At 34.3% G+C, this 15,023-nt stretch overlaps 1 protein-coding gene and 1 long non-coding RNA gene across 2 annotated transcripts; one reads left to right on the top strand and one right to left on the bottom strand.

The window, feature by feature from the left end:
* The first annotated feature begins 1,005 nt into the window (after positions 1-1,005).
* On the top strand, positions 1,006-8,937 carry LOC127155791 (uncharacterized). The gene is made up of 3 exons (XR_007825641.1): positions 1,006-1,287; positions 8,384-8,728; positions 8,848-8,937. It is a non-coding gene; the product is annotated as an uncharacterized LOC127155791 (long non-coding RNA).
* LOC127155790 (fat storage-inducing transmembrane protein 1) lies at positions 8,761-14,935 on the bottom strand. The gene is made up of 2 exons (XM_051098280.1): positions 11,296-14,935; positions 8,761-9,487 (listed from the first exon to the last, which is right to left on the bottom strand). Exons 1-2 carry the CDS (start codon positions 11,559-11,561, stop codon positions 8,836-8,838), a joined length of 918 nt encoding a protein of 305 aa, XP_050954237.1. The 5' UTR covers positions 11,562-14,935; the 3' UTR covers positions 8,761-8,835.
* Positions 14,936-15,023: the final 88 nt, after the last annotated feature.

Raw genomic sequence — 15,023 nt, 5'->3', positions numbered from 1 at the left:
TTTGTTTATTTATTTTTTATTTTACTTTAATAATTTTAATTATAACATTACCATTCAGAAGTTCTGTTTTTTTTTTTTTTAAGGTATGTTTTTATTCAGCAAAGCAGCAACAGCAAAAATGACAGGAAAGACATTTATGATGTTACAAAAAAAATTTAATAAAAATTGAGTGGCTGCTGAAAATTCAGCTTTGCCATTACAGGAATAAATTCTATTTTAGAAATGTATTAAAATAGGAAACAGTTGTTTTAAATTGTAATAACATTTCACAGTATTACTGTTCTACAGTATTTCTGATCAAATATATGTCGGACTACTCATGTTTTTATTTCAAAATGTTATAAAACATTAGTTTTATCCTTTTATCCTAATTACTACAGTCGGACAAAACAGGGAAAAAAAACTATTTAATTTTTTTATATATGCTGTTAAAATTATTAGTAAAATTTTAGAACAGTAATTAATGCTTTTATTAAGCAATAATGCAAAACACTGATCAAAAGTTAGACAAAAGTTTTAAATAAACGCTGTTATTTTGAACTTTCTATGCATCAAATAATCCTGAAAAAATGTATCATGGTTTCCACAAAAATATGAATAATAATAATAGATTAAATTAACAAATTAATATGTAATTTATCTTTTTTTTATTTAACAAAAGAAATGTAAATTTAGATTTAAAATTTCTAAATTTGTAGAGTTTTATGCATGTAGCAGAATATACAGATTGTTTTTCACTCATGCACATTATTTATTTTACTTTAATAATGTTAATTTTAACTACTTTTTAAAAAAATATATTTTTAAAATAAATTATTTTATTCAGCAAGGCAGCAACAGCAAAAAAAAAGCTGGAAAGCCATTTATAATGTTACAAAAAAAACAGTTTGTCGGACAAAAATGGCAGATTCGGCATTATGATTGGTCAGATCGCTTGTCAATCAAATTCTGGGTCAATTCTGAGGTAATTATGTTAGCGCGCGCATGCGTCGTGATACTCTTCAAAATGGCGCTAGGTTGACGCAGAGGAGAAGAATTGTTGAATAAAGTCGTTATTTTTGTTTATCTACGCACAAATAGTATTCTTGTAGCTTCGTAAAATTACCGTTAAACCACTGGTGTCCAGTGGACTATTTTGTCGATGTTTTTGGTAACGTTACATTTCTTTAGTAGGACCCTTGCTGTCTATGGGGGGCGGAGTCAGAGAGCGCTCGGATTTTGTCGAAAACATCTTAATTTGTGTTCCGAAGATGAACGAAGGTCTTACTGTTTTGGAACAGGATCAGGGTGAGTAATTAATGACGGAATTTTCATTTTTCAGTGCATTAACTCTATCACGTAAGTCAGGAATGGGCAACTGGCAACCCGCGGGCTTCATACAGACTGCAGTGTCTTTAAATACAGCTCGCTGGATCATTTATACCAGAATATTAATTTTAAAACATTTGAAAAATCATTCACGAAAATTATGTTAATACTATCTCCAAACAGGAGAGGTCGCCAATTTTCAGTCAATCCCCGTGTTACCTCCTAGTACGCGCACGTTAATGTGTGAACATAAAAATGAGCGAAAATAAACAATGACAGACTGCACCAAAACGCTTCATTTACACGTTAAATTCTCAAAAATTTCTTCTGTGGGGATGCCCCTAGACCCCCCTACAAGGACTGTATTCGGAACCATGTCACCTTTTCCATCTCTTGTGAGTTATGAAAATATCTACTTAATTTTTCATATACTGGCGTCATATTTTTGACTGACGTTTTTTAGGCAAGAATGCAAAACATTGATCAAAAGTGTTAGACATTTATAATGTTACAAAAGATATCTGATTTAAATATTCTATTCATATTATATATATATATATATATATATATATATATATATATATATATATATATATTATACATATTATATATAAATAATCCTAATAAAAAATTTACATGGATTCCACAAAAAGCGATTAAATTAACAAATTAATGTCAATTATCTTCTTTTTTTTAACAGAATATTCAGACAAATTTTCACTCCTGCACACTCAATTTTTTTTTTCCTTCCATTAAGCACTTTTAGTAATAGATTTGTAACTTGGTTTATCATGTTATATAGGAAACTTGGGGGTGGAACAGTAAAGGGGGGGGTCGGGGTTGATTGGGTGTTGATTTCAAATATCCACAGTCCACAGAAATCACCTACTGGACCTTTATCAGGTTACAAAGTATAACAGTAATAATTCATTAGTCTACATTGCAGATAAAAACAAAAATCTCAGCAAGTAATGATTAGAATCTTATTTGTGATTTTTTTTTTTTTTAAGGCAAATTCACACCACACCGATAGAGGCAGACCGACACTAGTCATTTCAAGACCCAACAAATGTTGATTTAACTTTGGTGAAAACAAGCAGTGACCAATGCGGTGTAGACACCATTATAATCAGTGATGCTGTCTACACTGGATGCGGCGCAATGCGGCACAACAAATCCTGGACAGTAAACTGATGCTTCATTCTATTTATTACATGCTGACACAGCAAACAAATGATTTGCAACAGTTGCTTTGTCGTGTCCAGTGTAGACAGACTTTAGCTGTTGCAGCGCAACACGACACGACACATGTTGCATCTGGTGTAGACAGCATTATAACTTAATGGTGTCACAGTACACAAAACTTTAGTAACTGAAAATCGTACCTGTTGGCGACTCTTCTGTCATCTGTTGTGGTCTCTTCTTTCTGATGATAATCACTTACCTGCAGAAGTCTTGACTTGATATTGTAGAGATGTTGTGTCACATGCTGTTGTGTGTGTACAAATATATACTTGTAACTATGCATGAAACTTCTCCCAAAATTTAAAGTAAGGCAGACTGTGCTATGGGCAAAGCTGATCTGTCCCACCCAGAGTTCTACGCTTGAGCTAGGAACCAATCCGACATAACGGCCAATTTTTTTTTTCAAATTCATATTTGTTAGTAAAGGTTGGTAGTTTCTTTTCAACAAAATATTATTTGTCGTTTTTTTGGCACCTAGGATGCGCCCTGTGTCCCACCCACCACGACCTTACAGGACACACTCTAGTCCTAACTCCAAGTGTTTCCTCTGGGGTGAACTCACAACCATGCCCAAATTTTCCAAAGTGGCCAAGGTGTGCAATGCGCTGAGTTGCGCTCTTGGACCATTGCTAGCAGTCCCATCCAGAGGGCTGCGGCAGAGCTTCCCTGGCCTGTTAGGGTGGCCTCTCCCTAAATGCACAGGGGCTTACAGGTTTCCTGGATGCAGATTATAACAAACTGCACTATGGGCGCATAGCTGATCTGTCCCGCCCAGAGTTCTGCACCAGAGATAGGAACCAATCCGACAAAAAGAAAGGCCAATTTCTCACAGATTTTTTTTCATTGTTTGAAAGTTTGGTTGGGATTTTCTTTAAAAAACATATTTCTTGTCGGTTTTTTGGCAACCTAGGGTGTGTCCTGTGTCCCACCCACCACGACCTTACAGGACACACTCTAGTCCTGACTCCAAGTGTTTCCTCTGGGGTGAACTCACAACCTTGCCCAAATTTTCCAGGTCACCAAAATGTAAGCTCCAGCAAAGCTTCCCTGGTCTGTTAGAGTGGCCTCTCCCTAAATGCACAGGCGCTTACGGGTTGCCTGAATGCAGACTATAACAGACTGCAGTATGGGCACATAGCTGATCAGCCCCGCCCAGAGATCGACACAGGAGCTAGGAACCAATCCGACAAAAAGAAAGGCCAATTTGTTACAGATTTTTTTGTTGTTGTTTGAAATAGTTTTTGTTCAATTTGCTTGGTTAATTTAAGATATTTGTTAGTAAATTGTTTTGGATTTTCTTAAAAAAAAATTTGTTTGTCAGATTCGGCAACCTAGGGTGCGCCCTGTATCCCACCCACCACAACCTTACAGGACACACCCTAGTCCTAACTCCAAGTGCATAACTGGGGTGAACTGACAGCATCGCCCTTTGCCTGTGGAAGCAAGTAAAATTTCAATTTTTTACAATCTTACCTGTTGGTGACTCTTCTGTCATCTGTCGTGGTCTCTTCTTTCTGATGATAATCACTTACCTGCAGAAGTCTTGACTTGATGTTGTAGAGATGTTGTGTCACATGCTGGTGTGTGTACAAATGTAAATGTGATTTACAAATTCAAGGATTCACTTCAGTTTACATATATATATATATATATATATATATATATATATGTATATATACACAAACACATTCATGTATATATTTAAGAAATATTTACAAGTACATGCATTTATTATGCATTTATTATAAAAATATAAATAAAAATATTTTGTGCATAAATAACATATTTATCTTAAATATATACATTAATTTGTGTGTATTTATATATACATAATAATTACACATAGTACACACATATATTAAGCAAACTCAAACTTTTATTTTTATGCAATTAATCACAATCATTTGACAGCCTAATTATATTATATTATACATTTGAATTTATTTAAATAAATGTATTAATTTAATTTAATTTTAATTAAAATAAAAATGTAATTAATTTAATTTAATTTTGTGTTATAAATTTGAATGTATATAAATGAAAACATTTAACAAAGGTTCAGCTCATTTTTATAGTTCATTAGTGCTTCCAATATGCAATCTTTACACTGGATGCGGCGCAATGCGACACGACAAATCCCCGACAGTAAACTGATGCCGCATTCTATTTATTACATGCTGACACAACAAACAAATGATTTGCAACAGTTGCTTTGTTGCGTCTAGTGTAGACAGACTTTAGGTGATACAACGCATGTTCATCTGGTGTAGACAGCACACTTAACACTTTAGTAACTGAAAATCTTACCTGTTGGTGACTCTTCTGTCATCTGTCGTGGTCTCTTCTTTCTGATAATAATCACTTACCTGCAGAAGTCTTGACTTGGTATTGTAGAGATGTTGTGTCACATGCTGGTGTGTGTGTACAAATATATACTTGTAACTATGCATGAAACTTCTCCCAAAATTTAAAGTAAGGCAGACTGTGCTTTGGGCAAAGCTGATCTGTCCCATCCAGAGTTCTGCACCCGAGCTAGGAACCAATCCGACATAACGGCCAATTGTTTTTTCAAATTCATATTTGTTAGTAAATTGGTTGTGAGTTTCTTTTCAACAAAATATTATTTGTCGTTTTTTTGGCAACCTAGGATGTGCCCTGTGTCCCACCCACCACAACCTTACAGGACACACTCTAGTCCTAACTCTAAGTGTTCCCTCTGGGGTGAACTCACAGCCTTGCCCAAATTTTCCAAAGTGGCCAAGGTGTGCAATGCGCAGAGTTGCGCTCTTGGACCATTGCTAGCAGTCCCATCCAGAGGGCTGCGGCAGAGCTTCCCTGGCCTGTTAGGGTGGCCTCTCCCTAAATGCACAGGGGCTTACAGGTTTCCTGGATGCAGATTATAACAAACTGCACTATGGGCACAAGCTGATCTGTCCCGCCCAGAGTTCTGCACCAGAGTTAGGAACCAATCCGACAAAAAGAAAAGCCAATTTGTCACAGATTTTTTTTTTTTTTTTTCATTTTTTTAAAGTTTGGTTGGGATTTTCTTTAAAAAAACATATTTCATGTCGGTTTTTTGGCAGCCTAGGATGTGTCCTGTGTCCCACCCACCACAACCTTACAGGACACACTCTAGTCCTAACTCCAAGTGTTTCCTCTGGGGTGAACTCACAACCTTGCCCAAATTTTCCAGGTCACCAAAATGTAAGCAGAGCTTCCCTGGTCTGTTAGGGTGGCCTCTCCCTAAATGCACAGGCGCTTACAGGTTGCCCGAATGCAGACTATAACAGACTGCAGTATGGGCACATAGCTGATCAGCCCCGCCCAGAGATCGACACAGGAGCTAGGAACCAATCCGACAAAAAGAAAGGCCAATTTGCTACAGATTTTCTTGTTGTTTTTGTTTTAAATAGTTTTTGTACAATTTGCTTAGTTAATTTAAGATATTTGTTATTAAAGTGGTTTGGATTTCCTTTAAAAATTTTTTGTTGGTTTGGCAACCTAGGGTGCGCCCCGTGTCCCACCCACCACAACCTTACAGGACACACCCTAGTCCTAACTCCAAGTGCGTAACTGGGGTGAACTGACAGCATCGGCCTTTGCCTGTGGAAGCAAGTAAAATTTTAGTTATTTAAAATCGTACCTGTTGGTGACTCTTCTGTCATCTGTCGTGGTCTCTTCTTTCTGATGATAATCACTTACCTGCAGAAGTCTTGACTTGATATTGTAGAGATGTTGTGTCACATGCTGGTGTGTGTGTACAAATGTAAATGTGGTTTACAAATTCACGGATTCACTTCAGTTTGTAAGGAAATAACTTAGCTGACAACTACTTAATACCTATGCTTACAGCTAGTATTATGCTTTTTTGCTTTCATTTAAAATATTATTTGAGTGACTCTTGTTTAGTTTAAAAACATCTAATTCCTCAGACAGCTATACTTATAACTAAGCTTTTAACTTTTCTCATGGTTAGCTAAAGTAACCTATGAGGTAACCATGGTTACCTGAAGTAAACTGAAGTAACTTTGCTTTCATTTAAAATCGTACCTGTTGGTGACTCTTCTGTCATCTGTTGTGGTCTCTACTTTCTGAAGATGATGATACTTTCTGCAGTACTTTTGATTTGATATTGTAAAGATGTTATTTGTAAACTTTCCACTTACTTGAAATCCTTGTACTTCATTTCTTAACTGCCTCTGCTTGACCAGGAATTCCGAATTCCATGATGTCATAATGAGTAAAAGCTGATTGGTTGAGAGTGTCTCTGTGTCAGAGTGCTGCATTTAACACTGTGTTTATTAATTATATGGGCTTTTTTATGCGCTTGGCTCCTGGTTTTCACGTAGCACAAACATTTGCTAATAAAATTTGTGCTGAAGAAGAATCCATGCATCATTCGTCCATTCGTTTTTTGATTTAATATTGAAAGAAGAAACATGAGAAAATACTCCTTTTTTTCGTTTTTTTATTCTTTCCAGAAAAACGAAAAACAAGAATTCAGCTTGATTTTTCGTTTTTCATTCAGGGGTGGAAAAATGAATAAACAGCTTGAATATTCGATTTTGCATTAGTTGGCAGGGTTTGATGGCTGTCCCTTTGATGGCAGCCTACCCTAAGATACAAATAATTAGATTAGTTGTACATTAAATATTTTAAACACTAATACAAAAAGGAAAGAATGGGCATTGACTCTGGTGTAAGCCTAACGTTCCCACAAGAACTGTTATTCTGACTATCTGACAACTGGAGCAAGTCGTTGTCCTTTTTCTCCACGCTGTCATTGTACACATAAACACTATTAACATTTACTTCACCTCACTTCACTTCAAATCCTTAAATGAATGGCATTCAGAAAACAAACAAGAATAAAAAATAAGTAGCCATGTAAAATAAAAATATGCTAGCCTATTTAAAAATAGTGCCGTTATAAACAACCATTTATTTCCATAGCCTCTTTGTGATTTACCTGCTAAAATATTTCTGTAAAGAAGGCTTCTTCAATCAGGTCCCAATATGCAAGCAAAATAAGAGTTAGCAACTATACAAGTTACATTTAGCCTATAGGCTATTGTACATCGGACACATTTAATTAAGCGTAATAACTTTTTATATGTTTGGTTGACAGTGCTTTACTTTGATAATGAACAGTGCATTGGTATGTTGTGTGAGCACGCGAGGCGCCAGCGCCATCACTTAAATTTCTTTCCTCAGCAGTGGAAACAACTTAATACTCTGTCATTTACAGTCATACAGATAGGAGCAGGACATCATTCGAAATGCATTATTAAGTTTTATTATTATTAAAGTTACTTTGGAATAAATCACAGCATATTTCATGATAAAAAAAAAAAAAACGTGGCACTTTGAAAATAGCACACAGAAGAAAGCCCTGTCTAGGATCTGCCCCAGTACGGGTTGTGTTGAGCCATTCGTCAGTGCGGTTGTTTTGTGAGAAAAAAATTAAATGTAGTTGCAATAAACACGTTAATTATCCGTTCAACTGCAACAGCGGAGGACTATTATTCTGCGCAAAACTGCGGAAGAACTGACGGGGGCACGGTTTGATCTTCGGCTGACCAATCAGCAGAAAGGGGCGTTTCGTTCCGCCTACTTGTAGAAATCGAATATTCAAGTTGTTTATTCATTTTTCCACCCCTGAATGAAAAATCAAGGTGAACTCTTGTTTTTCGTTTTTCTGGAAAAAATGACAAAACGGAAAAAAAGTCGTTTTCTCATGTTTCTTCTTTTAATATTAAATCAAAAAATGAATGGACGAATGATACACGGATTAAGAATAACATGTACCTTTTTTTTTTATTTTTCATAGTACTGCCCTACAGAAGATACCTGCATGTTTCCCAGAAGACAAAGTAAGTTAAATTTACCCTAATCTTCAAATTCTAGTTTTCACTTCCCAGCTCTTAATACATGCTCTTTATGTTTCCTTCTGGAGCATCAGTGAGTGTTTGAACCTTCTGTAATAGTTGCATATGAGTCCCTCAGTTGTCCTCAGTGTGAAAAGATGGATCTCAAAATCATACAGTCATTGTTGGAAAGGGTTCAAATACACAATAATGCTGAAAAAACAAAGAATTTGTGGGACTGTTCAGGACCATCACGGGACTCGTGAACAACTATCACTAAACAAAAAACACAGCTGTGGATTATTCAGGTAACAACACAGTATTAAGAATCAAACATATGTAAACTTTTAAACAGGGTCATTTTAATAAATTCAACTATTGTTTTCTCTTGTGAACTATATGTAAATGTCTTGTGCTATTCTGAAAGCAAAGCTTTGGGTCTTCCAAGACAGCACCAGCCTGGCTTTAAAACACTCCAGCCCTTATAATAAAGGGCCTTCCATCCCAGATACCCCAGAGCTCCTCCGACTAGCTGGGAAGGGAACATCGGAAAGTGTGCTAGCAAGCAAAGGATCAGGAAGATCCAGAGACTCATCAACAACACACACAACAGGAAGAGTATCCTCAGCGGCACCCCTACAGGCTTTCCTAGAGACATGCAGGGCCCAAAAACCTCTATTTCTTCAGCAAGAATTAAACAACATAAACTCAGAATGAGGATGTCATCAGACACCTCACATCCCTGCCACTGTAGCCCGGCTTTAAGGCAAGCTGCTTTACCCTTTTCCTCTCTCAGTAGTAATAAGGGGCCTGTATCAGAGTTCAGAAGCTCGGTGGGGTTCCTGTGGACTTCTGTGGGGCTTTGTAGTGGCTCAAAACAGCTTCCAGAGGCGTCCACTAGGAAGGAGAGGAGACGGCGGAACATTGTCCACAGCGTCCCGGCCACAAGAAGTCGAGAGAGGTGACGGACTGAGTGAGTGATAGAGTTTCTGATGCAGTATGAGAGAAGAAAGATGAAAGAGCCACATAATATACAGGTCCAGCCCCAGCATGAATGCAGGAATAGCCTACGAGATCACAACAAGCACCGTAAACATCTCAGAAAACAAATAAGAGAAAAGAAACACAAAATGGTAAGTGAACCAGAAATAAACTGATAATAACCCAAATAATACATTAATAATAGTAAATGAATGAATCGTAAATGTACAAATACACAAATATGCATTTAAGAGATTAAAGTGCATTGTTTTCATTAAATATATATATATATGTATATATATAATATGAAAAATGTATTTGCAAAAAGAGATACCTGAGATTTTTTTTTTTTTTTCAAAAATAATGTTTTTTCAATGTGTATTCCAGTCAATCAAAACTGCAATCAAACTGCAGTTGGGTTAATTTAAAGTAGAATTAACTAAAAATATATAGCAAACTAACACAATAAAACAATAAAAACATGATAACGTAATAAAAAACATTATTTTCGAAAATTTGAAGAGAATTAATTATTTGTTTTTGCAAATAAACTATTATATTAATAATTTGTTAAATATTGTTTATATCTATAATTACTGTACGATTTTATAATCCAAAATTTATTTTCAATTGGTTAACATCAAAATTTAGTGAGGCTTATGCTTAAAAATGGGAAAATCTGGAAAAATTATTTTATGCATTGCAACTTAAATATTTGACCATTTAAATTAATTTAAATGTTTATAATTATTTTTTTATTTATTTATTTTTTTAAAAAACATGTTCAATTGGTTAACACCAAACTAACCATTTTTAAAACAGGTATTAAAGTTTATTTTCTTTATGCATTGATACGATTTTACTTAAAAAAACATACTTTTAAAAGTTTATTCGAGTTTATTAATGTGTTATATATGTACATACACTAAAAATCAGAAAAAAAAAAATAATAAAATAAAAAAAAAAATATATATATATATATATATGCTTGATGCTTGGTAAGCCATTTATATATATTACATATATATAAGTCTGGTGAAAGTCTGGAAAAATACTTATTAAAAAATTATTTTATGCATTGCATCTAAAATATTTAAATTAAAATATTAATGCTCATATTTAATTTTGTTAAATAGGTTCAATTGGTTAACACTGAAGTAACCATTTTTAAAGCAGACATTGAAGTTTATTTTCTATATATACCGATATATTTTTACATTTCAAGTTGTATAAATGGATATTAATTAATGTGTTGGAACAAACAGGAATAAACAGTGAACAATATATTTGTAAAATTAATAACCCTATTATATTTGGTTATTAAAAGCAATTTATTTAATTAGTATGTGTGTGTGTGTGTGTGTGTGTGTGTATATATATATATATAATATGTGCTTGTGCTAAAGATTTTACAATCTTTATTTAAAAAAAAAAAAAGTTGTAGGCATAAATCCAACAAAAATTGCTTAGGTTTATGCTTACGAATGGGATAGTCTGGAAAAATATTGAAATAATGACTATTTATATGTTCATAATATTTAAATATTTAAAAAATGTATATATGTTCACTTGGTTAACAATAAAGTAACCATGAAAAACCTAATGTAATAGGTAACCTAAATGAAGAAAAAAAACATGATTGGTTATTGATGATACAGAACATTAATAAACTGAATCTTATTATAAAATGTTGCTAATCATATTTAAAAAAAAATCTGTTTATTTATTAAAGAACTAACATAATGTGTGTGTGTGTAGATGTATAGATTGATCAATAGACAGACACACACAATATTAAATATTTTAAAAGGTAAACAATTCACACTTCACACTGGATAAAAACTGTAACAAGGTTTCATGCTTATTTCCAGAGTTAACCAGCATAAGATCTTGCCTGTACAGGTAGTGATTCTTGTTGCCAAATATGCTGTATTTGGAGACCCAGAGACTCAGAACAGGTCCAAACATCACCAGCACAGAGAGGAAGAAGTGAAAATGCCGTCTAAATAAGAAATGAGCCAGTAATCCAGCTGTGAGATCAGTAAACTGAACCAGAGCCCATTGCAGAAGCTTGTTGACAGAGTTATGGATCCTATAAAGTATCTCCTTTAGTCCACAAAGATCCATCTTGGTTTGCTGAGGGCAAAACTTCCACTGCATGTTCAACAGATCGACTAACAGCACAAACTGAGAGAAGGACAGAAATGAGATTGTTCCACCATCTGTCAGAAGGGTTATTAGCTTCCTTTTGTTTTAACAGCTGAGTTCAACCTGCTGGTTTATGTCACACTTCCCATCATGTACCCTCTCACTCACTCAAAAGTCCTGACATTCTACTCCTAACAGCTCTAAACATTCCCATCTTATCAGCTTGCTGTGTGTGTGTGTGATATAAAGCAGTACAGCAACATTCCCTCTGTATCTGTAGCAGGGTCAGAAATGAACAAGGGCTTGTGGCAAAAATGATCCATAAATTCAAAACAAAAGGGCAAAATATACACTATTAAACAATGTATTATGGCTGCCACGATTAAAATGAAATGTGAAAATGAATAAAAAGTGTCAATTTGCAGTATTAAATTTTGATACCCTCACTGCATCAGATTGCTTTTATGCACTGTTTTGAACAGCATTGACCCTTATAACCAATCAAACGTGTTTCTGTTGAACTTAGGAATGCATTGGCAATCAAAGATGCTTACATTAGCTTACATTAGTCAACACTGAAAACATCAGTGCTGTGTTGATTGCACATATTTGCGAATTCATAAGCAACAGTGCTATGGAAGCCCACTTCTGCCACTGAATAAAAAGTAAGTTATTTTTATCTCTTTATTCAGATTTGCAATTCTGCCTTTTTTTCTCAGAACTGCATGATATAAACTCACAATTGTGAGTTATAAAGTCACAATTGTGAGATAAAAACCTGACTTTTTTTCTCAGAATTGAGCTTTTATATCTCACAATTATGATTTTTTTTAAATTGCGAGTTATAAAGTTGAATTTTAAGGGGAAAAAAGACTGATATGTTCTCAGAATTTACAGTTTATTTCTCACAATTCGGACTTAACTCGCAATTGTGTGCTAGAAAGTCAGAGCTGTGAGATATAATAATCCTCTATAATCTTTTCCATTTTTATAGGCTATAGAATATACAATCCGAGTGTCTGTAAACACGTCTTTAACACTCCAATGCAGTATTGGGAAAAGTTTCTTTTAAAAGTAATGTATTACAATATTGCAGTACTCACTAAAAACAGTAACTGATAACATTAGTTACTTTTTACGGAAAGTAATGTCACATTTTTAAATTTGGGCAGGGCTTGCTTGCTTGTTTTTAATAGAAAAAGTTACATTTTCAGTGTTACTTCACTCGTTACATACTAAAAGTATGTAATTACGTAAATCTCATTACTTGTAATACAATTCAGAATTTTTTTTCTTCGCAATTGCACCTTGTCTTGCAATTCTGACTTTTTTCTCAGAATTCCAAGTCTGTATCTCACAATCCTGACTTTATAACTCACAATATCACAAAATTTTCTCAGAATTCCGGCTTTTTATCTCACAATTCTGACTCTTTTTCTTGCAATTGTGAGTGTTTATCTTGCATTTCTGACTTTATAACTCACAATTGTGAGTTTATATCTCGCAATTCAGAATTTTTTTCTCGCAGTTGCAACTTTTTATCTCACAGTTCTGACTTTTTTTTCCAATTGCGAGTTTATATCACGCAATTGAAACTTTTTTTCTTGCAATTCTGACTTTATAACTCGCAATTTAGTTTATATCTCACAATTCTAACTTTATTTCTCAGAATTGTTTATAACTCGCAATTGCAAGTTTATATCACGCATTTGCGACTTTATTTCTCAAAATTGCGATAATTGATGTAATTGCAGTAATTTGTATAAAGTAGCAATCTTGATTTTATAACTCGCAATATCACAAAATTATTTTTTTCTCGCAATTGCAACTTTTTATCTCACAGTTCTGATTTTTTTCTTCCAATTGCAAGATTATATCACGCATTTGCGACTTTATTTCTCAAAATTGCAATAATTTATGTAATTGCAGCAATTTGTATGAAGTAGCAATCTTCATTTTATAACTTTCAATATCACAAAATTATGATTTTTTTCTCATGATTGAGACTTTTTATCTCACAATTCTGACTTTTTTCTCCCAATTGCGAGTTTACATCACACAATTCAGACTTTTTTCTCATAACTGCGACTTATCTCTCACAAATTCTGACTTTATAATCCGCAATTTAGTTTATATCTCACAATTCTAACTTTATTTCTCTGAATTGCCAGTTTATATCTTGCAATTCTGCCTTTATAATTCAGACTTTATTTCTCAGAATTGCGATGACTGATATAATTGCGATAATTGATATAAAGTTGCAATCCCGACTTTATAACTCACAATATCACGTAATACTGACTTTTTTCTCCCAATTGTGAGTTTATATCTTGCAATTTTGACTTAAGTTTATATCTCGAAATTACGAGAAAAAAAGTCAGAATTGTGAGATTAAAAAGTTGCAATAACCTTTTTTTATTTTTTATTCAGTGGCGGAAACGTTCTTCTAATACTAAAAAACATTTTAGATTGTTTTCTATATCTATATTAATAATCATTATTACAATATAAAAAGCAAAAAATAATGATTTTTGTCATAATACTGCAGCCCTATGAGGTCCTAGTCTTAGCCTCAGACGTGACGCCCATGGAACGTTGGCTAAACGTCTGATGCATGAAGCATACTTAGCTGGAAACACTTCAGGAGTTTCGAAGTCGTCATCGGATTGGTTCGATTATACAGGATTTCCGGGAGACGTGCGTCGCGTTCTTTTACGTTCTGCCTGGAAAAAAAAATGCTGTGGTGCCAAACCCCCTCACGAAAGAAGAAGCTGTCGTGTTTACACATGTGACGACAACCGTCTATTAGGATTAACTAAACGCTGGATTTTCAAAAGTATGTGAACATTTTAAAGTTTGCGGCATAGAATCGTTAAAATAAGTCAAAGAGTTTTACACACTGTGCTGTTACTGTGGCAACATTTCCACGCCCCCTAAACATGACGGCACAAAATGAAACATGATTGGTTGCTTTACCTGTCAGTCACATGTTCACTTAGGCGGGTCTTGGCCGCAGCGGCTAAAGTTCCCACACCTTCTGCCGTTGAGTAAATTCAAGTATTTGACATTAAAGACAACACAGTATGGTGATTATAATAATAAGGTGATTTATAAAAAGTGCCCTCACAAATGTAAAAAATGCCCCTGGAAATAAATTCCAGAGAGCAAATATTGGCCCTTAATAGAAAAGTTAATTTCTGGCCCTGACCTGTAGTATAGATTTCAATTATTTCTTTCAAAAAGATCTTTCTTAGCCCATAGTTTTAATATTTAGTTAGAAAAGACTCTTCTTTAGCTTCCCCTACTGTCATTATAATATAGCATATATATATAGCACACTCTTGTCCAGACTATATGAGACACTACAGTCACTGTCAATGTGACTACCTCAATTCTGACCTAAATTGTTCGAAAAATAATTCTGAACGAATGTAGCACATAAAAATGACCTATATTGCTAACTATATTGCTTGC

Source organism: Labeo rohita, chromosome 24, assembly GCF_022985175.1.
Source record: "Labeo rohita strain BAU-BD-2019 chromosome 24, IGBB_LRoh.1.0, whole genome shotgun sequence".
Classification (NCBI taxonomy): Eukaryota; Metazoa; Chordata; class Actinopteri; order Cypriniformes; family Cyprinidae; genus Labeo; species Labeo rohita.
Note: the sequence above shows the minus strand (reverse complement) of the source record. Positions and strands in the feature narration are given on the sequence as shown.